The sequence below is a fragment of the Martes martes genome, assembly GCF_963455335.1.
Source record: "Martes martes genome assembly, chromosome: 11".
Lineage (NCBI taxonomy): Eukaryota > Metazoa > Chordata > Mammalia > Carnivora > Mustelidae > Martes > Martes martes.
In genome coordinates this window covers 84,637,479-84,664,448 of record NC_137899.1, presented here as the reverse complement: position 1 = coordinate 84,664,448, position 26,970 = coordinate 84,637,479, and the positions used below count along the sequence as shown (strand labels likewise).

The window sequence follows — 26,970 nt, the reverse complement described above, 5'->3', positions numbered from 1 at the left end:
CTTTGCACCTGTTAGAATGGCTAAAATCAACACAAGAAACAACAGGTGTTGGTGAGAATGTGGAGAAAGAGGAACCCTCTTGCATTGTTGGTGGGAATAAAAACTGGTACGATCACTCAGGAAAACAGCATGGAGGGACACCTGCTGGGTGGCTCAGTTGGTTAAGCATCTGCCGTTGGCTAAGGTCATGACCCCAGGGTCGTGGGATCAAGTCCCACATTAGGCTCCTTGCTCAGCAGGGAGCCTGCATCTCCCTCTGCCTGTGGCTCCCCCTGCTTGCGCTGGCTCTCTTTCTCTCTCTGATAAATAAATACATACATAAATAAAATCTTAAAAAAAAGAAAAGGAAACAGTACAGAGGTCTCCCAAAAAGTTAAAAATAGAACTACCTATGACCTAGCAATTGCACTACTAGGTATTTACCCAAAGAAAAAATACTAATTCGAAGGGATACATGCACCCCAATATTCACAACAGCATTATCTACAACAGCCAAATTATGGAAACAGCCCAAGTGTCCACTTGATGAATGGATAAAGAAGTGGTGTGTATGTGTGTGTATGCACAAACACATACACACACAAACACACACAGGAATAGTCATAAAAAAAAACAAAATCCTGCAATTTGCAATAACATGGATAGAGCTAGGGAGTATAATGCTAAGTGAAATAAGTGAGTCAGAGAAAGACACATACCGTATGATTTCACTCATATGTGGAATTTAAGAAACAAATGAGCAAAAAGCGGGGGTGGGGGGGAGATGTAAACCAAGAAACAGACCCTTAACTCTAGAGAACAAACTGATAGTATCAGAGGGGAGGCAGACAGGGGAAACAGGTGATGGGGATAAAGGAGTGTGCTTGTTGTGATGAGCACTGAGTGATGTTTGGAAGTGCTGAATCACTATATTGTACACCTGAAACTAATATTACATTGTAAGTTACCTGTAATTTAAATAAAAAATATATTTAGAACATAATCTATAAAAAAAAAACTTCCACTATCTATGTATACCCATTAAACACAGCACATGTAGCTATTTCCAAAAGCATAAGAAAGCTTGCTGAGGTGGGTGGCTGGCTTAGTCGGTACAGCAACGACTCTTGGTCTCAGAGTTATGAGTTCAAGCCTTCCACATGGAGGGTAGAGCTTACTTTAAAAAAAAAAATTAAAAGATAAAAAAAAGAAGTTTGTTTTGCCTTACTTTCCAGAGCAGCTATGCAAATTATTTTCATGTCTATCAGTCACAAATATTCACTAGTGGCAGAGTGACACCGGGCCGAAAACAGGAGTCTAGATCCCATTGTACTGCTTAGTGCTCCTGTTATGCTGGGAACTTACAACCTGTTTTTCAAGTTACCACTAGGTCGCACTGAGCCCACCCACAGGCTGAGCACAGACTCGCCCTCCGAACACCGCTGAAGTGCAGTCTAATCACTATCCATTTCCTGGAGGAGCCAGATCATCAGGTGGTACTTAGCGATGTGAAGCCGCATTTCCCAATATGGGTTCTTCCAGCCAGGCTGCCTTAGTGATAATACAGACAGGGAGAGAAGGAAGAACTGAGGGAGGATTGAGAGAAACACCAATTATGGATTACGTATCGTATTATTTTGTGCTGGCCATTAAGGAGCCTTAAACACTCTGCGTACATGAATTAGGTTTTAGACAGGGTCTATTGGGAAAAACCCACAAGAAAGAATCCAAAAACCTACGACAGTCTGACATTCTGTGTGACAGTCTACAGATGCTCTATCCATCAGGATGTGACATGATGTTAGAGGTAAGTGTCACATATCAGGGCACTGTTCTGGGCCAAAGAGCAAAAGAAGTGATCTCAATGACAAAGTCTGAAGCACAGATAACATGTGCCCAAACTCGCTCCTCCTCAAACCGCAGAGCATAACCTGGCAACTAGCAAACTTATAGAACTAAACAAGTGGCTAAGGGCGGCATGCGCCTCTTTCAAACAGTGGCTATATTTTGGTTGAGACCAAGCAGTCTGCTGAACTACCCTGGTCAGTTCACCAACATCTCATGTTTTGCTCTTTCCTAGGAAGTCTGGGAATCACTAAACTACCAGTACCACCCAGGGACAGACATCTCTGTGAGTAAGAGCCCACAAGGAATGTCACTGGTAAGAAAGAACACCGAGCAGTATGCACGTCCTTGGGGCAACCAGCCACAGGGATGAAGGACAGGAGTAAAATGTCACCGGGCTTCTCAAATGCTCTCCTGCCAGCTGTCAGAAGTGTGAAACAAAAACTCATTTCCTAATAAATGTTTTCATTTCCTTTGTACACGACAAAAGGTTGAGAGGTGATGAATGGGAGGGGCCTGGGAGCAGAGGGCTCTGGAGGTAAGAACCTGAGGCAAATGTCCCGCACACATAAGCAGAGCTTCACTGTTAGGCCCAGGGAATGAGAGGATGGTGGTGATAAAAAAAATATCTTGTACTCTCAACCTATGATTCATGTGACATCTACATGAGATCCTATCTACTACATGCCTATTTTGCAGATTTAAACAAATGAAGGCCCAAGTGTACTCAACCAAGGTTACATAGCACATTTAAAGTGTACCCCTTTTCTTCAGATAGGGGCAAAACTGGGATAAAAGCGTACTACAAGCTTTCTCAGCGTATTGCTTTCCATCACATTCTGCTCAGGGACAGGCAGGATAGTGGGCAAGGAAAAAAGCGACACTGTTGGTCTCAAGGTCTCAAGGTGTTCACTGGGATGCTTCATCTCACCTGGCCTCTGCAGCAAGCAGCTCGTCATAGTGAGAGGACCGCTGATCGTCATCCTGCCGGTATCTGATCACCGTGGCTAGACCTTTGCTGACAAGGGCCTCGGCAATGTTTCTGCAACAGAAAAGACAGGTCAGTGAGCACTAGAGGTGCATATGGGGCTCAGTCAACAGAAATAATAACAGTTAGCACCTGGAGGTCTTAACGCATCCTGACACAGGGAGGGAGAAGCCAAGGATTTCAAGACCACTGAGCTGCTAAGCTAGAACCCCGAACAGGAGGTGGAATAACAAAGTCCCCTAGCTCAGCATCTTTCTGGCTACTACAGTCAGATGCTATACCAATCCATATAGAAAAACCAGCAGAAAATATCTGTAAAAAGCCCACATTAGGCAGGGCTATTTACAGAATGTTATAAACAAGCCACTACCCTCAAGAAAAGTCTTCTCTGAAATATCAGGCACACAGATAAAAAACAAAACACATAAAAGCATGACCTAAATTTCTTAAAATCTCCTTTCTAGCCTATACAGTAACTAGAAAAATGCCTTGCTCCCAGCTTGGCAATGTTACAAAGGTTAGTTGAACTTAACAACACCCCATGCTTCTCTTCTCCTCAGAGCTCCTGACAGCAGCTCTTCCACCCAAAAGGGGCTTCTAGAAGGTAAGGCTATGAATGAATTTAGTGGCAGGCGCAGGTGCCTTGGGGCGGGGGTGGTGGTGTTTCTACGGTGGAATAAAAATTCTTTATGAAGAAATGGCATGAGATGGGGGAAGAATCAGGTAAAAAGTATAGAATCAGCGACGACCAGCTTTGGAACAACGCTCCAGATAAAGAGTCCTTGCAGGAATACAGAAGGACTCAGATTAAAACCCTGCTTCAGGCAATTCTCAAATGTGTCCAATCTTCTTTTCTTCCCCAGAATAAGAGGTGCCACTGTAAGTGGCCTCCATATACTAAAACCAGAGAAGAGTACGTTGGGAAGGACTCTCAGACAACAAGTAAAACCTATCTGCAAGATTCCTCCCCACGCCGGAAAGATGCCTTTGATGTGAAGCAAAATAAGCTGCAAACTGCAAAAACAAATGTTCCAAAAATGACCTGTAGCAAGCACTGGAGGACAAGAGGGATGATACTATTGGGAAGAGGGATGGTTATGGCTTTCTTTGTGTCTGTCATGGTTACACCAAAGGCCCCACTCAAACCATCTGCTTAGCTGCCCTTCAGGGAGGAGGTAGGATAAGCAATAGGCTACTGTACCATATGCTACGATTTAGTGTTGTTTAGGAATATCGTTAACCCTTAGCACAGTAGTGTTCTTAGAACCTCAGACCCTGGGGATGCTGGAAGCTGGACTAACCACTGTATGTGCATGTTTAAGCCACTGAAGGATTCTCTTCATCAAAACCCAGGAATTTACTTTTTTAAAAGACGAAGAAAAAAATATGTGCGGGTAGAGAAAAGAGGAAAAGATGCTATGGCTGACTCTCTCTCATTATGTGCCCCTCTGCTGCCTGTTTATCTACTGCCAGCACGATATTAATATCTCCAAACCGCCACGGAATTAGCACTTCTCAGAATCCACTCCCACAAAGAGGCTGCTTTGCTGGCCTCCCCGTCTCCTGAGTCACCACAGAAGCGTGCTGGCAAACGCTGTCATGATCACAGAGTTGTGTTTGCAGCGTGGAGAATGCCAACAGCCCCGAACCAGCAGCTGTAGGTATTGATATACGGTGCGAACTTAAGGGTGTTACCAAGAAGCCCCAGGAGGGCAGGAGAGCAGCTCCACCCAGCACGGGTCAGGGAGGAGACTGGGGGACAGTGCCTCCCGCCCCAGGGTGATTGGAAATGCCCAAAGAACAAAGACATTTTCGTTACTGCATTTTGAACTTTGGCGTGCTGACATTTTACAGTCAAAAAAGGGGGTCTGGAGGAGAAAGCTGGAATGACTGAGCAGGCAAGAAAAGATTCACACAAATAAGCCTCAACATGAAAAGATAGAGAAAGTGAAGCAAAACAGCACAAACATTTAATGATCCACCCCTGTTAATGCTGCTCAAATCAATTCCCAGAACTGAACTCAGTACCTACAAGGCCAGCAGAGAACCAAGGGCACAATCTTTCCCTTCTGTATCCTGTCAGCCAACAGACATTATTAGACAAAGCAGATAAGGCCTCAAATTCCCACTCCACAACCTGTCCACTACCAGCCTCCCCCTTAGCTCTCCAGAGTTTAGAGCATAAGCCATGTTCTCTTCACTTCTTACCCCTAATTACAGATTTCTCCTGGAGGAACAGGGGTGCTGGTGCTTAGTGAGCAGTGAGCAGAGTAAAACCACATGAAAAAAATACCAGCTGTCATTACTGGGTATTTACTACAAGCCAGGCATGTGAAAACAACATCACATGTATTTTCTTCTTGGTGTATATTTCCCTGGTGAGGATTCATCACACCATCTTAAAATTATTAATTGACTGTCTGTCTTCCTTTTTAAACTATGATGTCTGAGAGGGCCAGGGCTGCATCTTTCTGCACTGAAGTGCCTAGCTCAAAAGCTGACATAAATTAGGCAGTACATATTTTCTGAATGCACTTAGTTTATTTAGGATAATTATTAAATGTGGCAAAATCACAGTACATCCCTTTAATTTTAATACATCTTGAAAAATTTGAGATACTCTTTGGAGTATCAGAAGAACACCCAATTGTTTTGGAAATATAGCCCTGGAACATTACTATTCTAAGCAACTATTAACCAAGCTTGGCCAGAATCAAGGACAAAAGCTTTCTATGTGCCTTAACAGCTTTTGTCTTTCCCCTCCCTGTTATCTAAAATTTGAATTTAAAGAGAATGAAAGGGAGAGAGAAGAAAATGGAATTAGCCCAGATCCATGTACTTGACTCTCTCATTCATTTCTTTTGGCTACTAATGAAAGGTCAGGAGATTTTCCCCTTGGCCAAAGATGGCTCTGAACCCCACAGGGGTGTATTGATCAGTTGCCCAGTGAATAAAAGAGAACATTAAATTATGTGCTATGGCATTAGGCTGCTTTAGACAAATTTATAAGTTCTGCTTTCTTGAGTGTATCAGTAACTCTACTCCAATTACACATGTCTGGCTCAAATGGATAATTCACAATCAGCATACAAAAAAGGACCTAACAGCCTTGGAAGTCTAATAGGAAATCATCTCTCGGTATCAGCTAAAAACACAAAGAATTAGCGCGGGGATTGAAATGCTTCTCCAAAACTAAGAGAAATTTAGATTCTGGTAAAAGTGAACTGTTGCCATCAGGCAGGATCAGGTGTTCCTGATACAAACACAAACAACTTAGGCCTCACATACAGGCCTTCTCAAAAGATCTGCATGTAGTTGACATCTTCCCTGTCCACTTGTTACCCCAGCCAGCAGGTTGCAAAAAGTCTACACTTTCCCGTTACACGATACCTCTGAAACCATGCGGTAGTATACTCTGCCAACATGGTCAACAGGTGTTCTTTGCCCATACATGAGAAGAGCATCCTTAAAGAGTAGGTTTGAATTATACTTGTTTATAACCGGTCACAATTTTGCCTGCCTTCCCCACTCTTAACCCCTACCCCAAGACTGGAATAGGAACATACTGATAGATCAGATCACTGTCTAAGATTACCTTGATTACTTAACTGGTATTAATTTTGAAACAAACTTAAAGAAAGCTGGACATACTGTATGTAACAAAGAACAGGCCAACCTTCCTTGATCCATCTTCCAGGGAGTAACCTACCTGTTAGACCCTCACCACCAAAACCTTTAGTGTGTTTTTCCTATAAACCAGGATATTTTCCTACAAAATCAAAAAATAATGAGTAGAACCACGATACCAGTAAGACCACGTTACTACCATCTGATCCACAAATTTACTAGTTAAATTTTGCCAATTATTCCAACAGAATACTTAGGGGAAGAAAGGATCCACAGTTTCCTTAGTCTAGAACAGTTCCACAGTCTTTGTCTTAGGCTACCCCACGGCCTTGACGCTTCTGAGGAGTGCAGACCAATTACTTTGGTTTGTCTGATGTTTCTTTGTGATCAGATGCAAGTTATGCATCTTTGGCAGGAAAACCACAGAAGTGATAGATGTACTTACTGTTCACTTCAATCTCTTCATTAGGGTAGTGTCTATCAGGTTTCTCCACTGTAAAGTTACTCTTTTCCTCTTTATGACGGATAGGTATTTTCCAAGAAGACCTTTTGACTTACATGATTTTCATCCCTCAAATTCCCAAGTTATTCATTTATTTAATTATAGCAGTATAAGGTCATGGAATGTCATTTTATTTAAAGTCATAATCCACAACAATCATTACTTGTTGTGATACTGAAATTGTTCCCAATTTGGCCAATGGGAGTCATGTCAAGCTGGTTTCTGTTTCCAGTGGACTGCCCCCACCCCCATCATTCCTTGAGCACTTCCTTGCTTTCTGATATAACAACATGTTCCAGGCTTATCTTGTACGGTTTTCCGCAGCTCTGAAATTAGCCATTTATCTGAATAGCCCACATTTACATCTTTATTTCTATACGTTTATTTCTATATCAATCTATAACTACTGAAAACCATGTGCGGCAGTCATGAAAATGTGCCTCTCGGATCTCTGACTGCAGGAAGTGTAATTGACTGACAGTCCCAGCTGCTGTGCTCTGAAATCCATCACTGTTTCAGCCAAGGCTATGCTTCCCACCAGCTGCTTCTTGCCGGAGCACAGCAGATACTAAGGCAGGCCTATTGCTGAGAGATGTGGGACTCCTCTAATGGCAAGTCTGGCTTGAGGACTCCTTGTTGGCTTTGTGGTAATTCTCTTATAACTTGGGCAGCTGAGACTTTTCCAATTCAACCCCCCTTTCCTCTACCTTTTGCAAAAGAGATTAGGACTGTACTGCAGTCTGATGGCACTCCCAGCCTCTTGCAGCTCCCTTCCCATTTTCCCACCCAAGGGTTTCCCCCAATTAATCTCTTTCATGTCTAATTCTGTCTTGGCATCAGCTTTTTAGAAAACATGAACCAACATACCATGAGTTCACGAAGATACCCACAATCCCACTCCAACACTACAGGGTTCATTTTCATTTTCTTCCTTTCTATATTTGTACTTTCCTTTCTGACAGAAACCTGGCTTCCACTATCCTTAATAGTTTTACTTATAGGAAAACCTTTACTATATACACACACACACTCACTCACTCACTCATACATTTTGTGACTTCCATGATTTGGTCCTAACAGTAGAGGTCACTTAAAGAGAATGCATAACCTGATAAAACAGAACCTGGGTTACATGGATAAGTATTTCAAGAGTGGGCACAGGGAGTAATTCCATAACTCACACACTTGTGCCCATGCCTGCACACCCCCTCTCATCCTCCATCTGACTGGGATAATAGATAACTCAATGGCTTGGGCTCAAAGAGCTTCATCTAGCTGTTTGAGCTCAACAGCTTCCACTCAGAAAACATCTACATTTTATCAGCCACTGAAGTGTCCATGGAGATTGCAAAAGCAGAATATTTTCCTCAAGGCAAACATAGACATGGACACATTCAGAATAATGTAAGCCTAAAAAGAAATGCCTCTAACTATAGTCCAGTTGAGGCAAAAGAGAGGGTTGAAAGATAATTAACAGCTTAATTCATTCACAAAAGTCACAACGTCTGGATCAGAGGTTCATCTCTCATATGTGCACATGCATCCCCAACACATACACTTTCCATACAATGTCTCTACAATAACTTCAAGGCCCCGTAGTCAAATTTCATAAACTAAGCACAACATGCACCCCATGGCTATTCACTGTGAGAACATGGACATGACAAGACATCAGGCATGTAGCCTGGCCCTCTGTCACCCATGACCCTCAAAGACTCCAATGTCTTAAAGCCAGAAAACTGCCTTCACATCCTTTTCACATTGGCTGTACCTCTGCCATAAAGACAGGCATCCTCACAAGTGCGGGGATGGAGATCCCCAGCTGACAGGGTTCCAATATTGATTTCTAACATACCAGATGGCTCATCTCACTTTTCCTCGTCTATACAGAGATGTTCTACTGTGGGGCTGAACCAGAGAAGCCACAGGGTACTGATGTCTTTCTTCGCAAAAAGGTAAGAGAAAAGCAAGGAGAGAAAGGTCACCATAGGATTTGATAAGAAGGTAGAAAGCAGCAAGAACTAGAAAGCTATTTTCTTTAGAATATTAGGTCTACCTATACTCAGATGGTTGGCTCTCCACTCTAAAAGATAGAGCAGAAGTGGGGAAAATGATTAACAGCTAACAGACGCAAAAAGCTAGGCTCCCTTTAGATCTTCTTTACAAGTTCACACTAAGACCTCTAATATCCACGCCCTTTGAGGCAGGAACCCGACAATTCCAGGCTTGAGACAGACTTGGTTTTTATAGGCTGACAAAACAGGCTATAAGGGGCAGAGAGTGAAATTCTATATGAGAGGCATCTATAGACAATGGGCAATGAACAGGTCTCTTTCATCATGTTACTGGTTTTTAGCTAGGCCTCAAACTGGGAAAAAGTCTTAGGGAGCAACAGGTAGCTTCCAGAACCCAGTATGGTGATGACTCGGGGTAACACATTGCCCCTCCCACCCAGTGTCTTTATCCTCCAATCTACACTGACTGAGGTCCCATGAATCCAGAACAATAATGCCCCCCCCCCTTTTTCTTAAAACACATCCAAGAGGCACTTCCCACATAACCGAGCGGCATATGCAGACAGGAGATTGTTTTAGAAGCATCAGTAATTAGCAACATCTGAGGTGGCACACACCATCCTTTATAGATTTACTGAATCTCTCTCCTACCATACACATTCCCTATTTTTTTCACTCCCCCTTTGAAATAATGTAGTTCTAAAAATAACTAAGATGGATTTTTAAAAAATCTTTTGACCTTTAAAGGCTCCTTTTTTTTTCATTTAATAAGTCCTATCACCAGGATGACCACCAAAGGATCTGAACAGTGGTTAGAGACTTTCCCAAAATTCATGACACAAACTGAAAACAAATAAGATTCAAATGCCTTGATGTCCCTAAAAAGGCTCAGCCAGAGACTAGGGTGAAATAAAGGAGAAAAGCAATGGTTACCAAGGGCTGCATTAAGGCACCTAGAGTTTTTGGAGAGGAGATCCTTGCTCCTGACGCTTAGACCCACCAACCCAGCTGTAGTTACGTGGAACACAAGACACAGCGTGACCCACAGAGAAGCATGAACCCAGAAAGTCAGACTCAAGAACGGGCAAGTATGGAATGAGACTGATCTAAACATTAGAAGCAACAAAACAAAAACAAAGAAATCCCATTCTTTTGAACAAAACTCTCCAGTAGGTTTCAGTTCACATTTAAAGATCATTCAGAAGATGTACAGGTTCTAATGAGAGCATTTTCTAGAGACTGTCAATGAGAGCATTTTCTAGAGACTGGTGTTGAGATAGGAAAGTCAAGAACTCTGGAACTACGACTCTGTCTTCTCTTTTTAATTTAATGAATCCTAATCATTCTTCCTCAGCAGGAGGGAATATGCAGGTGAAGAATGATGGAGACTGACTTCAATTTGAAGAACTTGAAAGGATACACCATTCGAATGAAACCAAAGGAGACCCATAAACTAGTAGACTGGCAGAAATGAAGAAAGGAAGAAAGGAGGGAGGGAGAGAAGGAGGGAAGGAAGGAGAAAGGGAAGATGGAGGGGAGAGAAAAAGAAAAAAAAACATTCAATGAATAAATGACTGCTTTGCTGACAGATAAATCCTTGAATCCCCACAGCACACATCTATCAAAACTTCATTATTGATAACAGGCTTACTCCTGGGCACTGACAAAAGCCTCTCTAGCTTCAGAGGCCATGTCCCACTGAGCAACCAACAGTAATCTTGAGTTTAGGAAGGAAAGAAATAAAAGCAAAGATATCTAGAGACGAGGGTTTCAAAAGTGGGTGATGAAGAGAAGTCACTTCATATTCAACCTGTCCAGAACAGCTCATTTTCTACTCCGAGGTGTCTCTGAGCCATATCCTACCCATTACCTTCTTCCACTCACACCCCACGTGAGATCACACCTACTCTTGATCTCCTGAAAGAACAACTAACAGGGAGGAAAATAAGATGGAAATATACTTGGAAGCAGCAGAATTAAACATCTAACCTGCTATATAACTCTGACTACTGGAGAGAATAGTGCTGAAAAATATGGGTCAAAGTGATTTAGAAAAGGAGGGGGAAGAAGTGTAACATCAAATAGTTATATAAAATAGTTATGCTTACTAAATAGACAATTTTATTCTGCCCCTGGGATTTCTGCAGTGCTGTAATCTTATTGCCACCTCTTACACGACAGTTTCATTTATTCAGCAATATCATGGATACGGCTTTCTAAGACAAGGATATCTTTGGTATTATGCTCTATTATGCCAGCTCCTCTGAGTCTCAATGCACTTACCAGTCATATCTGAGATAGTCAGGACAATGAGGAACGCTGGATGAAGCAGGAGGGTCATATTAAATACAAGTGGCAATAAAATGATGTCCACCTTCAAATACCTGAGATTTTCCCCAATCTCCAACCCTCAAAATAAGACAGAAGAGAAATAGTGAACGAAAAAAAAAATGTCTGTTTCATAGATAGAAACTGCATGGACTTTTCTGAATCTCCCTTATACTTCAGGACAGAACGTAGAGTATGTACCCACAGTGACACTCTGTCTTTTAGACAAACATGCTTCTTTCCCAGGACACAAACAGATCCTTCAAAAACAACTAAGCAATTAAAAACTGGATCCAGCTAGAAGAAAATAAACTGTCTAACAAATAGGTACTCCCAACCCAGCTGAGTTGGTCCCCTCAATGCTAAATATGCCATGCGGTTACATTTCCAACTATTTGCAGGACATGTGAATTCACATGATTCATCGCCATGTAAGACTCAGCATTTCAAAAATAAAACTCCCTTCCCCAGATTGTTTCTAAAACCTACTAAATCAGCTCATTCTCCTAAGGTCTCTAACTCTAACTGTAGGGCTATCATCCTCCCAGTCACCCAGGCCTGATGTCTAATATTTCCACATAAAATTAGTTGTCAAAACTTTAACTCAAATTTCCAATGTTTCTCTCATCAATGCTTTCTTTCTTTTCTTTTTCCCGGTTGTGGCTCTCCCGCCTCTCACCTGACTACTTACGACAGCCTCTCCCTCCCTGGTGTCCTTGCAATGCCCACGGATTCTAAACACAAGTCAATCAAGGCCCCTTAAAGCACCGGCCTCGAGAGCAATCCTCTTTCTCAAACCCACCACAATCAGAGAACTTTTCCAATATGGAGACAATACTAAGTTATCATATATGGAAATGATGATGGAGGGGAAAGAGAGGAGAAGGGGGTAGAGAGAGAAGGGTGTTTTGTGGGGGGGAGGGAGAGAAGAGAGGAGGAGGAGAGGGTTAGGGTTAGGAGAAAGAAAATGGTTAGCGGGAAGGAGGGAAGACTGACCTTTTAAAGAATTATTCTACGTGCTTTACATATTTATTAAATCCACTTAATGGCTACAAAATCCTGAGGAATTAGGAACGCTTATCATCCCTATTTTACAGATGAGAAACGTGAGGCACTGAAAGTTTCTAAAGGTCACAAGTGATAGTTAGAACCAAGAAAAGCTACACAGAGACTTGGCATTTCAGTGATAAGGATTTTGCTAATCACCTTACCCAAGCCCCATGCTGTAAACATTAGATGACAGAACAATTTCTTTGATTTTCACTCAAAAGATAATTTCAGATTTAATGACCATCTATTGTGAGTTTACTACAGGACAGGCATTTAACACGTTAACCTGCTCCTGCCTGCAACACACACAGCAGTATGTACAAACAGTAAACGATTCAGATTTACCACAAGCAATCCTGTTTCTATGTGGCAGAGCCATGATTAGAAGCCCAATTTTTTATTCCAATTTCAGTTTTCCTTTGGCTAAGCAGTACCACAAATTACAGGGTAACAGACTATTAAAGGTATTCTGCAACAGAGCCTCATCTGCCTCTCTAAACCTAGTCCATTAATCTCCTCTCAATTTTCTGCTCAATCTCAGCCCATTTCACTACCAAGCAAGCACCTTGCACTCTCCTGCTCTCTATACTATTGGCTGTGCTGCTCCTTTTGCACTCATCTTGTACTGCTGTATCTTATTATCTCCCTTTGTATATATATCTTATCTAAGTGCCAAACACCTAGTAGGCACTCAATAAATATTTATTGGCTTGCTGACTGATTTCACTCGAGTTCCCAAGGGGTTCTGTGGGCGTTGGATGAAAACAAAGTAATAACTGAGTCATGGAATTTTTGAGCAAAAAATGCCCAAAGAGATAAACCAAGCCAATAACCTCCATATACAGATGCAGACAGACCCAGAGAGAAATTGAACATGTTTAAATGGGTTGTCGAAAGAAACAGAGAGAGTGACACCATTACAATGGGCATCTAAGATCCTTCAGATTCTCAGCCTCTTTTCTTTTATGGTACTGCTGTCCTTTAAAAATTCTATATAATATAGGGGGCACCTGGATGGCTTAGGTGGCTGAGCATCTGACTCTTGATTTCGGCTCAGGTCATGATCTCAGGGTGCTGAGATCGAGCTCTGCGTTGGGCTCCATGCTGGGTGTGGAGCTGGCTTAATATAAAATTGTATCTTAATATAAAAGTAACACAGTAAAACAAATGAATACGATAAAAAAGAAATGTTAAGAATAAATGTTGATCAATTCTCCTTCATCCGACAAGAGAGAAATTACACAGAGCATTTATAGTTATTCTACAACAGTGAAAGCTGCTTAATGTTTCCCACTTGCTCCAGCCCTCTGTGGCCATAGACGGCAATGATGAGCTTGTTTCCTAAGGAACTCATGGCACAGAGCAGTGATTCAGGGCAGAGGATCTCAGTTCTTACCCCAGCTCTCTGGCGGTTTAAACTTGTGAAGGAGCTAAGCCTGTACCAGTTTCTGTATCTATAAAATAAGGGAGTAGATCTAAATGCTCTACAAAATAGATTAGAATATGTGAGCTAGAACATAATTTAAAAATGAACTAGCAGTTACTGATCAATAGTCATACATATTTGATAATAGCTTCATCTTTCTGCCAGTATTTTTATATAGCACTAGCTGATAATATTCAAGGCAAAGTAGATTATGTATGGTTTCAGTAAGTATACAAACACTAAGGTATATTTATATACATTTCTCGTTATGGTTTGTATAATATTGTGGCAGCAGGCACAATTTCTTCCAATCCTTCTACTAGGGACTATAAGAGCCCTATCTTTTCTGTGCACACCAAAAAATGGTGGAAAAGGGTGGGAGGCCAGGATGCTTGACAAATTTATTTATTCTTTTTTTTTTTTTAAGATTTTATTTATTTATTTGACAGAAAGAGAGATCACAAGTAGGCAGAGAGGAAGGTGGGGGGGGGGGTGGAGCAGGCTCCCCACTGAGCAGAGAGCCCGATGTGGGGCTCGATCCCAGGACCCTGAGATCATGACCTGAGCTGAAGGCAGAGGCTTAACCCACTGAGCCACCCAGGTGCCCCAAATTTATTTATTCTTGACAAATATTTACTTATTCTTGACAGGTATTTATTCTATTCAACTGTTTAATGTCTACTATTTCTTTAAGATATAATGCACTACCCATGGGGCGCCTGGGTGGCTCAGTGGGTTAAGCCGCTGCCTTCGGCTTGGGTTGTGATCTCAGGGTCCTGGGATCGAATCCCGCATTGGGCTCTCTGCTCAGCGGGGAGCCTGCTTCCCTCTCTCTCTCTCTCTCTCTCTGCCTGCCTCTCTGTCTACTTGTGATCTCTCTCTGTCAAATAAATAAAATCTTTAAAAAAAAAAAAGATATAATGCATTAACCAAATATTCTGGAGTGTTAAAAAAGAGGACAGAGGGATGAGCGAATAAAAGTATGTATGTATACAGTATATTTTCTACCAAGGAAATTAAAGACCAATTTTGGATTCTTCACTGGCTAGTTCCTTATACTTTGGCTAAGTATTTTTTCCAATGGCAAAAAACTGCCTTTACTCACTAGTAGAAATGTGTTCGAAGAACCGATTTCAGAGTAAAACTGACATTTAACAGGAATTTATTAGATTTCTTGAATCTCTGAGGCTCACTAGGTAGAGTAGGAGGTTTACTTCTGATCACTGAACATAGTGGAAAAAAAAAAAATCAAAGACTCACCTTTACATTTACAGTTTGCCAAGTACTATTTTGGCCTGTCAAGCTTACACTTGAGTAATATAAGTAGCAGCAACATGTCAATAAAACAATTATGAGCTGTTTCTTAAGTAGTCCTTATGAGACTATAAGATTACTGCACAGTAAATATTAACGAGAGAAGCAGACTTCATTACTATAGACTATAAGGAAATATCAGAAATACTTCATTCATTATAATCAGAGAGTTTAGAGCTGAAAGGGTCTTAGTGTTCTACTCCAATTCTCTCGTCTTACTGACTGTAATGTCTCTGAATCTCAGATTAGCAAACTATTTAGTGACTGACCTGGACTAGAACTCAGATCTCAAGTCATAAAACAAGCACCTTTCCACCATGATGACCTGCCTCCAGTTCCATATAAAGACTGGGAAAATTATTGCTACGCACAACTAGATGGATCTCAAAGGTATTATGCTAAATGAAAAAGGTCAACCTCAATGGATCACACACTGTAAGATTCCATTTATACAATGTTTTGAGATGATGAAATGATAGAGATGGAAAATGGATTAATGGTTGTCATGGATGTTGGGAGGGGAAAGGTGTGGTAGTAGCACAAGGGACATCCCTCTGATGACTGAATAGTTTTCTGTCTTGATAATGATGGTGGGCACAGGAATCTATACATGTGATAAATCTACATGGGAGATACACGTGCTGACACACACACTGCACCAACGCCACATTCCTGACTTTGATATTTTACTATAATTATATTGTTACAACCATTGGGGGGAACTGGCTAGAAGGTACATGGGATGGACCACTGTAAACTTTTGCAACTTCTGTGACTCTACAATGACTTCAAAATAAAAGTTCAAAAAGAAAAAGTCAATAGAACTTGAGCTTACTAAAAAGAAAACAAAAGCACCAAAGATTCTAAACTCTATTCTCAATCAGAATAATCCTCATCCAGAATAATCCTTAAGACTAAAGTCAACAAAACTCGCTCTTACTCCTCTGCTCAAAACTCCACAATGGCTCCTATCTCATTCAGGGTAAAAGCCAAATACTTGGAGTTACTTACAAGAATCTCTCTGGTCAGCTATCCCCCTTTCTGGCCTTACTGACCTCATCTCTCACTGCCCCCATCTTGGGTTCCCTGCTCCAGCCACACAGCATTCTTTTTATCTGGGCACACTTGCACTACAAGACCTTTGTCCCTGCTGTTCTCTTTGCTTTCAAACCGCTTGTTCCTTCACTTCACTCAGGTCTTTGCGCCTGTCCCCTTATCAGTGGGGCCTGAGTACCTACTGAAATTGTATCTCCTTCCAACCCTGGAATACCTCCTCTATCCTTCCTTAGCTTTATTTTCTGTACAGCATTTGACCATCTACATAGTTCTACATATTTTGTTTATTTGTTTGCCACCATTGGAATATAAGTTTCCACCTAAAAGACAGATTTCTCTCTACAGTATTCATTACTTTATGCCCAGTGCCAACAGTACCTGGTACATCATGCACTAAAGAATTAACCTGCTGAAGAGATCAGAAAGGGAAAAGAAAAAGGAAAAACAAACAAACAAAACATAAACCAAATAGAAAAGTAAAACAAACACGTTATGCTCGTGTGGCCTAAGGAAAAGGTGCAATTTATTATTACATATAAATGAAGCTGCATTTATTCAGATTTGTAATCATGAGAACAATTCTGACTTTAATTACAACAAACCTGACAAAAGACGTTTACCTTTTAAGTCCCATTTTTCTGTGCTATCATACCAAGGGGCCTAAAGTGAAGAACCTCTAGGGTCCCAGACAAAGCTAAAATTCTCAATGGGTCCATGTGAGGCAGAGAACATCTGCATTTCAGGTATAGGCCAGGTAAGTCTGGAAAGGAGTTATGGAAGGTATCTGAGCATTGGTTCTCTCAAAGACCCTGTAGATGGCAAAAACTGTAGTATGCACTAGGAGTAAAGAAAAAAGCGAGACTCATGACCTAATGCTATAAGCGCCGCGAACCTTACGGTAAGTGCAGGGTGCTGATGAAGCACAGACACAGATGCCCGGTCAGGGTCTTGTTGGGACAGGGTTCCTAAGGTAAAGCCTTGCTACAATGTGAAATGCTGACAGATAAGTAGGAGCTATATAGGAGCAAAGTATGTTCCAGACAGAGAGAGCAGAATGACTTCAAGAATAGTGAGTTTAAGCTGTTTTTGTTTTTTACAGAAATGATGGATGAGAGCCAGGGAATGTTAAATATAAACATGGAGAGGTAAGCAAGGGCCAGATCATGGGTTTGTATTAATCCTAGAGGCTGTGGATGATTAATGAAGACTTTTAAGCAGGAGAATAACAATCAGATTTGTGTATCAGAAAGCCAATTGCAGCAATAGTGTGAAAATGGATCAGCAGGGAATTAGGACCAGTAAGGAGATGGCACAAACCGGGCAGTGAGGAGAAAAAGGCTGGAAGGAACTTGATAGAGACCAGCAGATAATCAGGTATGGAGAGTGAGAGGGAAGAGAGAAAGATGACACTAGATTGGTGGAACAGAAGACTGACTAAACGGTGGCACTATCAATTAAGATGTGGAATTGTTCAAGAGAAGGAACAGCTTTCTACAGGGGAGAACATGAGCTCAGTTTTAGCCATATTGCGCTCTGGTATCTCAGAAGTGAGGTGCAGGCAGTACCTGGATATGCTGGTGGGGAGAGCCTTAAAGGAAGAATTGGGTTAGAGACCTAGGTCTGGGAATCAGCAACATCTACCTGAAAACGGAAGCAATGCGATGAATGAGATCACCCGTGGAGACTGAGGTGGGGTAAGAAGACAGACAAGACCGAAGCCTGGGAAGCACAAATATTTAAGGAGCACTCAAAAGCAGACTGAAGAGAAGTAAGCAGAACTGTAGAAGGAAATCCTGTCAAGTATGCCACACTAAAAGAAAAGAGAAAAAGATTCAAAAAAGATGGTGTAAGTTTTACATAGTACAGAGATCAAATATAAGCAAGGACTGAGAAGTGTCCTTAAGGGAAGCACTAGTCTCTTAGGTAAGCACAGCTTCTATAATGTGGAGGGATCAAAGCAGATGGTGAAGGAACGAAGAGCAAATGGAGACAGAATTAAAACTTCTTTTAACTCTTTTAATTAATGTGGCTGTGAAGAGAAGGCAAGAAGAAGAAAAGTAGCTACAATAAAGAGAGAAGACTGGAGAGTAATTTTCAGAAGTTAGTTAAAAAGAAAAGGGATAACTGATGGCACAAAATCCCCAGGAGACCAAAGGAGAGAATTTAGAGCAGGCATGTAGAAAAATGAGTTTGGAAAGAAAGAGGCTGAAATCTTCCATGGAGGCGGGAAGGCAGGAGATAAGAAAAGGAAGCAGGGGAAAGACAAGTGTGGAGCTGTGAGAAGGTGTTTTCTAGATATGCCCGTATTTTTTCCAGAAAGCAGGAGATGAGGCTGTCTGCTGAGAATGAGGAGAGAGAAGAGAGTAGGGGGCTTAACTGAATATGGCTGTGAAAATCTGAAATAGCTCTTGTGGCAAAGTAACACAAAAATAGCACTTAGGGGGAATCCAGCAGCGGTGTGGAGGAAGACCTGGAGACGGGACAGATGCGGAAAAGGCTGATGGAGAAGGCTACTGAACTCACTGAGGTCTGAGCCGTGGACTACATGGAGTGGAATGATGGCAAAAGGCACTGTGAAGAACCCATGAGGGAATTTGTTAGCAAATCAACAAATCCACCACCCCTTCCTAGTTAAACTGCTTCTCCCAAGATCTCCAGAGTCACGAAGGCAGGATCAAACATCCTCAGTTATTTTAGCTCCTGGTGGGAACTAAAGCTGTGGATGGCTTTTCCCTGCCTTGCCCCGACTTTTAGGCATTCCAGTCCAAAATGTTTGCTCTGTTTCTGGAATGATGGCGCATAATCCAATTTACCGACCCATTAAATCTCAATGACCATGCCTATTTAAAGCACATCTGGAACTATACTCTGTATGAACAGTGATCAATTCTGACAGCTGTCTGATCAACCTGGACAATTCTTCAAAATGATCTTATAGTCTAGAATCTTGGCTTCTATCCAAGCTCACTATGTCACAGGCTGCTATGAAAAGGAATAAAGTCAGTTAGTGAAGACTTACAAAAGTGGGGTCTACTCCATTGCCCAGGGTGCCTTTGAATAAGCTACACAGGTGATTCCAGGGCACACAAGTTTGAAAGCCACCACTTTAAATCAATATTAGTATTAAACATACTAGCTTTGAGATGAGAGAAGGATGCACAAATGTAATGGAAAGCAAGTATGTGGTAAGTTAGGAGGGATAAGCGAAGAAAAATAGAGTTGATAATCATCACCATTCAGGGGATAGGTGAAGCTCTGCATTAATAAAATACTGAAGGGAAGCCATTCACAGAGAAAAAAATACCAGGATCAAGATTGACCCTTTGAGAATATGAAGCCAACGGACTTAATTGTATCTCTTAAATACATACATATCAAAGGCACGGCATGTCACTTAGAGCATATCTATTTTCCTGCTTCTCATTTCACCTCTGAAGTTCATTTCTAAAGGCTGATAATCAACAATGTTTTCAATAGCTGTATGGCATCTTTTCTCTGAAAAAATATGCAATATGCTACTGCTTTGAGCCACATTTACCTAACCTACTTCTAATCTTGATCTTCCTAAATTAACCAAATGGAGAGAAATCACCTCCAATTCTTTATAGACAGGAGTAAAGAGGTCTGGTAACTTAGGAAGGCAATGGGCAAGAATAAGTAAACTCCAGAGATACTCAAGAAAGCCAGTACATGTGTGGATGTCCTTAGAGGGACACACTAATGTAATCACCAGTACTGTCTCTCTTTCAATGGAATTCCCGCCTGACTGCTGATCTGGGTGCAAGCTAATTTCCCCCACGGTGAATACTGCTGTTGAGATGCAGAACTCTCCACCATCTGTTACGCAGAATTAGCATAATGACAGATTATCTAATCCCTTACACTTAATTGATACAAATGGCACTCTTACAACACCAGTTCAGTCATATCCTCATTCATGTGGTCTTATCCCCACTCCATAAAAACTGGTCCTCCCACCCTGCTGGTGATGGATCTGGTCTGGAGTTTACCCCCAATCTTGCTAAAAGTCCAGGTGCTTTACCATGAGACACTTTCTTAAAATATTTTATTCAGGAGTGGGAATACAGCTGTTACTCGAGATGCATCTGAAAAGGGGCATACTGAACAAAAAGAAAATCTGTCTCCAGGAGACTGGCAAAAACCACTGTGTAGGGCAGTGCCTCCTTGAATTAGATTGGGTTGAAAATTTCAAAAGGAAACGAAAGTTTAGGTCAGAACTGATCTGGGGATAGTGACAAAGGGAGAAAAGCAAAAAGAAAGAAATCGGAAAATTAAATGGGTAGCAATACAATACTAACAGGAAAGACTCTGCTGTTTTACAGATTCAGGTGTTCTAGACAGACCCAGGGTAGCATTTAACAAAAAATGGGAATCAGACACCTAGAAAATCAAGGACATGTTCATAGGACCAAATAACTAGAAGAGCACCATCACTAACAAGTTGCAGGGACAGCTGCCTGTGGCACCAAACAGAGGAAGTGAACTGTCCTATCACCAGTGACCAGTAGAGATAGTTCAATTAGAAGGAAGTGAAAAGCCATCAGAATGTATTGCAAATAATTTCCAAAACCAGCATCTCCTCAGAAAGTGAGCTTCCAGGGTCAAGAGAAAATACTATAAGAAATGGACCTGCACCTAAAAGAATACCAGGTTTCCGACGGGGTGGGGGGGTGGGGATATGGGAAGATGTTCTTGTTCATTTTGAATATATAACTCTTTGGATATAAGTGAAATCATTAAGTATTTATTTAAAACATGTATTAACCTAGAGGTATTATTTAAAACACCACATTTCAGGAACAGCTCTTCTCAAGCTACACTCTCTTACAAGTGTATGCAACACACAATGTAGACCACCATTACAGCCACTTTTCTTTTCTGTTAAAGGTTTTATTTACTTATTTTGATAGAGCGAGAGAACACAAGCAGGCAGAGCAAAAGGCAGAGGGAGAAGCAGACTCCCTGCCAAGTGGGGAGCCCGACAGAGGGCTCGATCCCAGGACTCTAGGACCATGACCCAAGCCGAAGGCAAATGCCCAACTGACTGAGCCACCTAGGCACCCCATCATAGCCACTTTCTAAGATTGTTTTCTTTCAACTTCTTCCAAAATTTTTACACATAACTGTTTTGGAATCTACATATAATGTTGCTACCAGAAATAGTTTCCTTAAGTCACGAGTATCCATTTTCCTAACATTTGGATGGCTGGTTTTATTACTTGTTCTGTAAGTATCTATTCATTCCTCCATAGTGTGAGTCCTGAGAACTGGAGTTGCAGACTCAGTTTGTTTTTCATTAAAGTTTTATTGGAACATAGCTATGTCCATTGTTTGCATACTGTCTACGGCTGCCAAAGGCAAAGCCAAACAGCTGCAATAAGACCATATGGCTTTCAAAGCCGAAATATTTACTATCTAGTCCTTTACCGAAAAGGTTTGTCCACTCCTGCCTCTGAGTACTGCTTTTTAAGGAGAACTTTAATAGGTCACTTCCTAGAGCACTTGGCTGGCTTGGTCATAAAGCATGCAACTCTTCTTACCTCAGGGTTGTGAGTTCAAGCCCCACACTGGACACAGAGACTGCTTAAAATAAATAAATAAATAAATAAATAAATAATTACTTCCTATGACTCCCAGCACTTGCAGTCAAGCAGACATACTCACCAGAGTAAGTGTTACATTGTGCAAAAAATTTGGCTCATTTTTAATAATTCCACAATGTGATCTTCATGTAGCACTGACTGAGATTCTAGAAATCTCACTGATGTGTTCAAAATAAACTAACTGGGGTGCCTGGGTGACATAGTCGGTTGAGCAGATGACTCTTGGTTTCGGCTTAGGTTGTGATCTCAGTGTTGTGAGATCAAATCCTGTGTCAGACTCCACACTCAGCCCAGAGTCTGTTTATGTCTCCGTCTCCCTCTGCCCATCACCACCCACCCAGTCACTAGGCACATGCTCACTCACACACTCTAATAAAATCAGTCTTAAAAATAAATTTAAAAAATTGGGGCGCCTGAGTAGCTCAGTGGGTTAAGGCCTCTGTCTTTGGCTCAGGTCATGATCCCTGGGTCCTAGGATCGAGCCCTGCATCGGTCTCTCTGTTCAGCGGGGAGCCTGCTTCCCCCTCTCTCTCTGCCTGCCTCTCTGACTACTTGTGATCTCTGTCAAATAAATAAATAAAATCCTTAAAAAACGAATAATAATAAATTAAAAAAATTAACTGAGGAAGCACTCAGTAACACGAGAGCATCTGTGAAGACTCAAGGTAGGAAGACTTCCTTTCTTCTGAGCATGAGTGGGCAGGGGCGCCTGCACCTGGTATTTACGTAGGGTATTACCTCTAGCCACAAGACTCCAGAGTACATAAATGAACCCCTCTCTTCCGAGAACACTCACAATGCTACTATTAAGAGTAAGGAAAGCCACCAACACTGTCATTTCTGCGATGGAACCAGGCAGGCAGTACAGAGAAAAGTCACATGGAAAACTGGACTTGCTGTAGATGAATGTTACCTCATGAAGCTGTTGTGAGTAAGGAACAAAAGACTTTACTTAGGTTCTGCCTGGCAAATAGTAAGCGCTGTGTGTTTCTGATCACTCTTCTTGGTTTTCACTATACTGACACTGGCCTAGTTGCGTCACTCCTCCTGGACTCAGCCCCTTGTTCATAAAATGAGGGAGGTGGACTAAACAGTCTTTTTTTTTTTTTTTAAGATTTTATTTATTTATTTGACAGACAGCGATCACAAGGAGGCAGAGAGGCAGGCAGAGAGAGAGAGGAGGAAGCAGGCTCCCTGTTGAGCAGAGAGCCCAATGCGGGGCTCGATCCCAGGACCCCAAGATAATGACCCGAGCCAAAGGCAGAGGCCTTAACCCACTGAGCCACCCAGGCGCTCTGGACTAGAAAGTCTTAAACATGTTTCCCTACTATAAAATCTATTTTACTAGCAGGAAAAAAAAAATGTTCTTTGTGCAGCCATGAAGATACACGTTCTCAATGCAAGCATTTTTCAGGAACTAGCTGAAAAGGTGAGCCTGACTTCACAAGACCTGTCCAGGAGATGAAGCTATCAGAGCAGACTCCTTCAAATCCAGCGAGCCTGGGAAGAGGTCACCCTGAGCTGATAAAGACATCGAGTTCACCCCTTCGGCAGCAGCGTATGGCCTGGGAGAGCAGCCATCCATCCACAGCGCTCTCAATCACACAAGCCACTGTGGAGGCAAGATTCACGGCTCCAGCAGCAACAGGCCAGTGTTATCCAATATGCATGAAATCAAAGTTTTCATCATTTCCAGTGGTCAAAGGCCAGTGAGTGATAAATCCCAGAATACAAGGATTAATGAAGGAGTCATTAAAACCCAGCATTAAATCACTCCTTTAGCCAATGCTGAGAGTGATGTCTGTAATACATTACAAGGCTGATTAGAAAGAAACAAGTTCCAATTTAGAAATGAATTACCTGATTTCTTAAAAAATTGACTGGATGGCTATCACAGCAATTTTGTTATTACAGGAGAAAGAGAGAGTGGGTAACATACAAGTTCTGTCATGGGTAGGAAATGATCATCTCAAAATCACAGGGAACAGAATCTGGGAGTAAATAACTTCCTAAAGACAGTAAGATGGAAAAGGGAGTCCTGACACCCGCCAGATTTTACTTCTTTTTAAATTCTGAGTGTGTGTGTGTGTGTGTGTGTGTGTGTGCCAGCACCAATGTGTGTTGAAGGCAAGGCACTGTTAACACTTTATGCCCAGGAAACAAATTTAATCTAGAAAGAATAACCACATTCTGATTACAGTCTGAGAGCAGACATGAGCTGATACCAATGAACTATCTTCTCATTCACAATGAGCACTGTCTTACTGTTGAACATAATCTATCAATGTGAAAAAAGCCCTCAACATATACTCTAAAGATAAAATATGGTGAAAAACATGGGACTGGCTCAGGTGGGCGAGGCTCTGACCTACTCTAGTTTCCACAAGTTTCTGACTAGGAGAAACAGAGCCTCCAGAGGCTTCTGCTTACTTGTTAATGGTTCTGACCTAGGGCAGTGCACTAGTTAGAAAAACAAATGCCACCAAGTAGGTGCTCGGGTGGAGAGAATCCTTTATAGGCAAGGACTTTCAACCGCACCCTCTCAACACACAAAGCTCATCAGTATAGGCAAGGTCATGGAAAATAGTTCCGATTCAAACAATTCAAACCAACAGAGGAATACTTCTTGTTCTCCACTCTCCCCCTCTCTGCTACGCTACTGTGAGACAAGACTGATACCTCTCCCTGAAAACAAGTCTTGAAGGATTCTCTGAGACCAGGAGACATAATGCAAATACTTATGTGTTATAATCGGATAATATTGAAAATATTTAACATATGGCACTGGCTAGAGTTTATCATACTTGTACATATCGGCTGAATATAAGCCTTGTTTGTAAAAATAGAAAGGTATGCTAGAAAAAAGCCAGGTCATAAATGTGGCTGTACCTAGAAGGGTATCAGGATAATATAGCAAATCATTTGAGGATATTAGTATAGATTAAAGGCTGCCAAATAATTATGTCTCAATCATCAAAACATACGTCATTAATTTCAGATGCTCAATCTATACCCCAAAAAAGAAAACAATGAACTCTAGGGCTTAAATATTTAACTATTGACTTGAATCTTTAATAAACCCCATAACTGGCAATTATTGAGTCTAACAAATAGATTATACTTGAATTTCTTTGGTCCCCCCAAGTATTTAAAAGATACAGTTTGGGTTAGTTAGCAACACTGCCACCAACAACAAAGATATTAACAATACCTTCCCCTGCCAAAGACTTCCTCTTAAGGAGAAAATTAAGAATGACAACAAAACAAACAGTTGTCAACTAGATGAAATCTATGAATCTGATAATTACAGAGAGAGGTAAAGGAATATTAGAGGTCTAAATTCGAAGCTCTTGGGGCACCTGGGTGGCTCAGTGGGTTAAGCATCTGCCTTTGGTTCAGGTTATGATCCCAGGGTCCGGGGATCGAACCCCACAATGGGCTCCCTGCTCAGCAGGGAGTCTGCTTCTCCCTCTCCTGCTCCCCATGCTTGTGCCTATGTGCTCTGTCAAATAAATAAATAAAATCATAAAAAAATAAAAATAAATTTGAAGCTCTTTCCAATGTTGTGCCTTGTTATTTTAGGTAAACAATTTAACTTGAGGTCATGTCAGTGGTGAATGGCAGTGAGGCCACTAAGTCAACTGGCAGTGATAACTAAGAGTTAACTACTTGGAATAAAGTCTGATTCTGCAAATCCACAGACTTCCAACTAAATCTAGTGTTTATGATCAAAGTCCTGGGGAGGAAGGGCTACATAAAAGGAAAAATCCCTGGCTAGCTCTTTCACAGTCAACACGGAGAGCCCTAGGCATCTCGCAGGGCAATCGGCATTAAGTGCCACAAGACCAGGGGCAAGAGAAAGCCCTGCCATGAGAACAGGAAGTAGGAGCTGAGACACCCTGCTGCCGTACTAAGGCTGGCCCCCACCATGCACACAGAGCCGGCGTTAGGGGGAGGCAATAAGAAGCGCCGTGCCTTGAGGCTGGACGTGGGCACTTCTCCTGGGGCTCTGAGTGTTGAGCCCGCAAAACAAGGAGTACTGATGCCGTTGACAACGCATCTGCCAATGACCTGGTCAGCACCAAGCCCCTGGTGAAGAACGGCATCATGCTCACGGATGGCACACCTCCCCACATCTTGCAGGTGGTGGCAGGAGTCCCACCATGCCCTGGGCTGCAAGAAGGGCGCCAAGCCGACTCTGGAGGAGGAAGAGATTTTAAACAAAAAACAATCAAGGAAAATTAAGAAATATGATGAAAGGAAGAAGAATGCCAAAATTAGCAGTCTTCTGGAGGGGCAGTTCCAGCACGGCAAGCTTCGTGGGCGCATTGCTTCAAGACCAGACCAGTGTGGCTAAGCAGGTGCTACGAGCTGGAGGGCAAGGAGCTAGAGTTCTGAGGACAACCAAAGTCCGGAAAGGCAAATGAATCTTCTTCCCTTCTATCTTCAGTCACCTAATAAAGGTGTTTTTTGTTCTGGGGAGGAAACAATAGAAAAACAGCCGGCTTCATTCACTGCTATGACTTCTCTAACCCCACCAACACACCTAGCTGAAGTTCTCTTTCTTAAGCATCTGAGAAGAGGTTTAAAGAAACTTTAGATTACTAAAAAGAGATACTAAGAGATTAAAGAATATTAGCAAAGCTGTTTGTTTCTTTCTCCTTCAAAAAAGGCCAGATAAGGGCCTTAGGAAAAGAAGGTGGGTGAATGACTTACCAAGGTCACGCTACATGCTGGAGGCAGAGCTAGAAATAACCATTACCCTCTTAGCCCCTTCACTGCTCTGCCACTCTGTACTTACTCTAAATGAGCTGGTATGACAGAAATTAGTGGAGGTAAAAGGCTATGTTCTGGGATCAAAACTGATCTGAGAAAAAATACATTTGTAAAGTTTGTTTGTTTTATTCTTCCTATTACCTGTATCTATACTTACCCGAGAATAGAGAAGAATGTTGGTTTTGGAACTTCCTGTTTCCTCTAGACTTCTTTTCATAGTGCTTATTAATACTGGCTGCACATTAGAATCACTATTCAAAATATCAATGCCAGGCCCTATGCCAAACCAATAAACCCAGAATCTCTAGGGATAAAGAACAGTATTTTGAAAAGAACAAACGGGTGGGTGGGTAGGGGAGAGCAGAGCCTGGGTGGCTCAGTCTGCCTTCAGCTCAGTCCAGATCCTGGGATGGAACCCTGCATCAGGCTCCTTGACTCAG

At 41.9% G+C, this 26,970-nt stretch overlaps 1 protein-coding gene across 2 annotated transcripts in view; it reads right to left on the bottom strand.

The window, feature by feature from the left end:
• The window catches only part of SND1 (staphylococcal nuclease and tudor domain containing 1), a 413,629-nt gene that overhangs the window by 188,736 nt on the left and 197,923 nt on the right, over positions 1 to 26,970 (bottom strand). For both annotated transcript variants that reach the window (XM_080819055.1, XM_080819056.1), the window contains exon 13: positions 2,756 to 2,866. In XM_080819055.1, the coding sequence (XP_080675181.1) occupies positions 2,756 to 2,866 (111 nt within the window). The remainder of the gene's footprint in view (positions 1 to 2,755; positions 2,867 to 26,970) is intronic.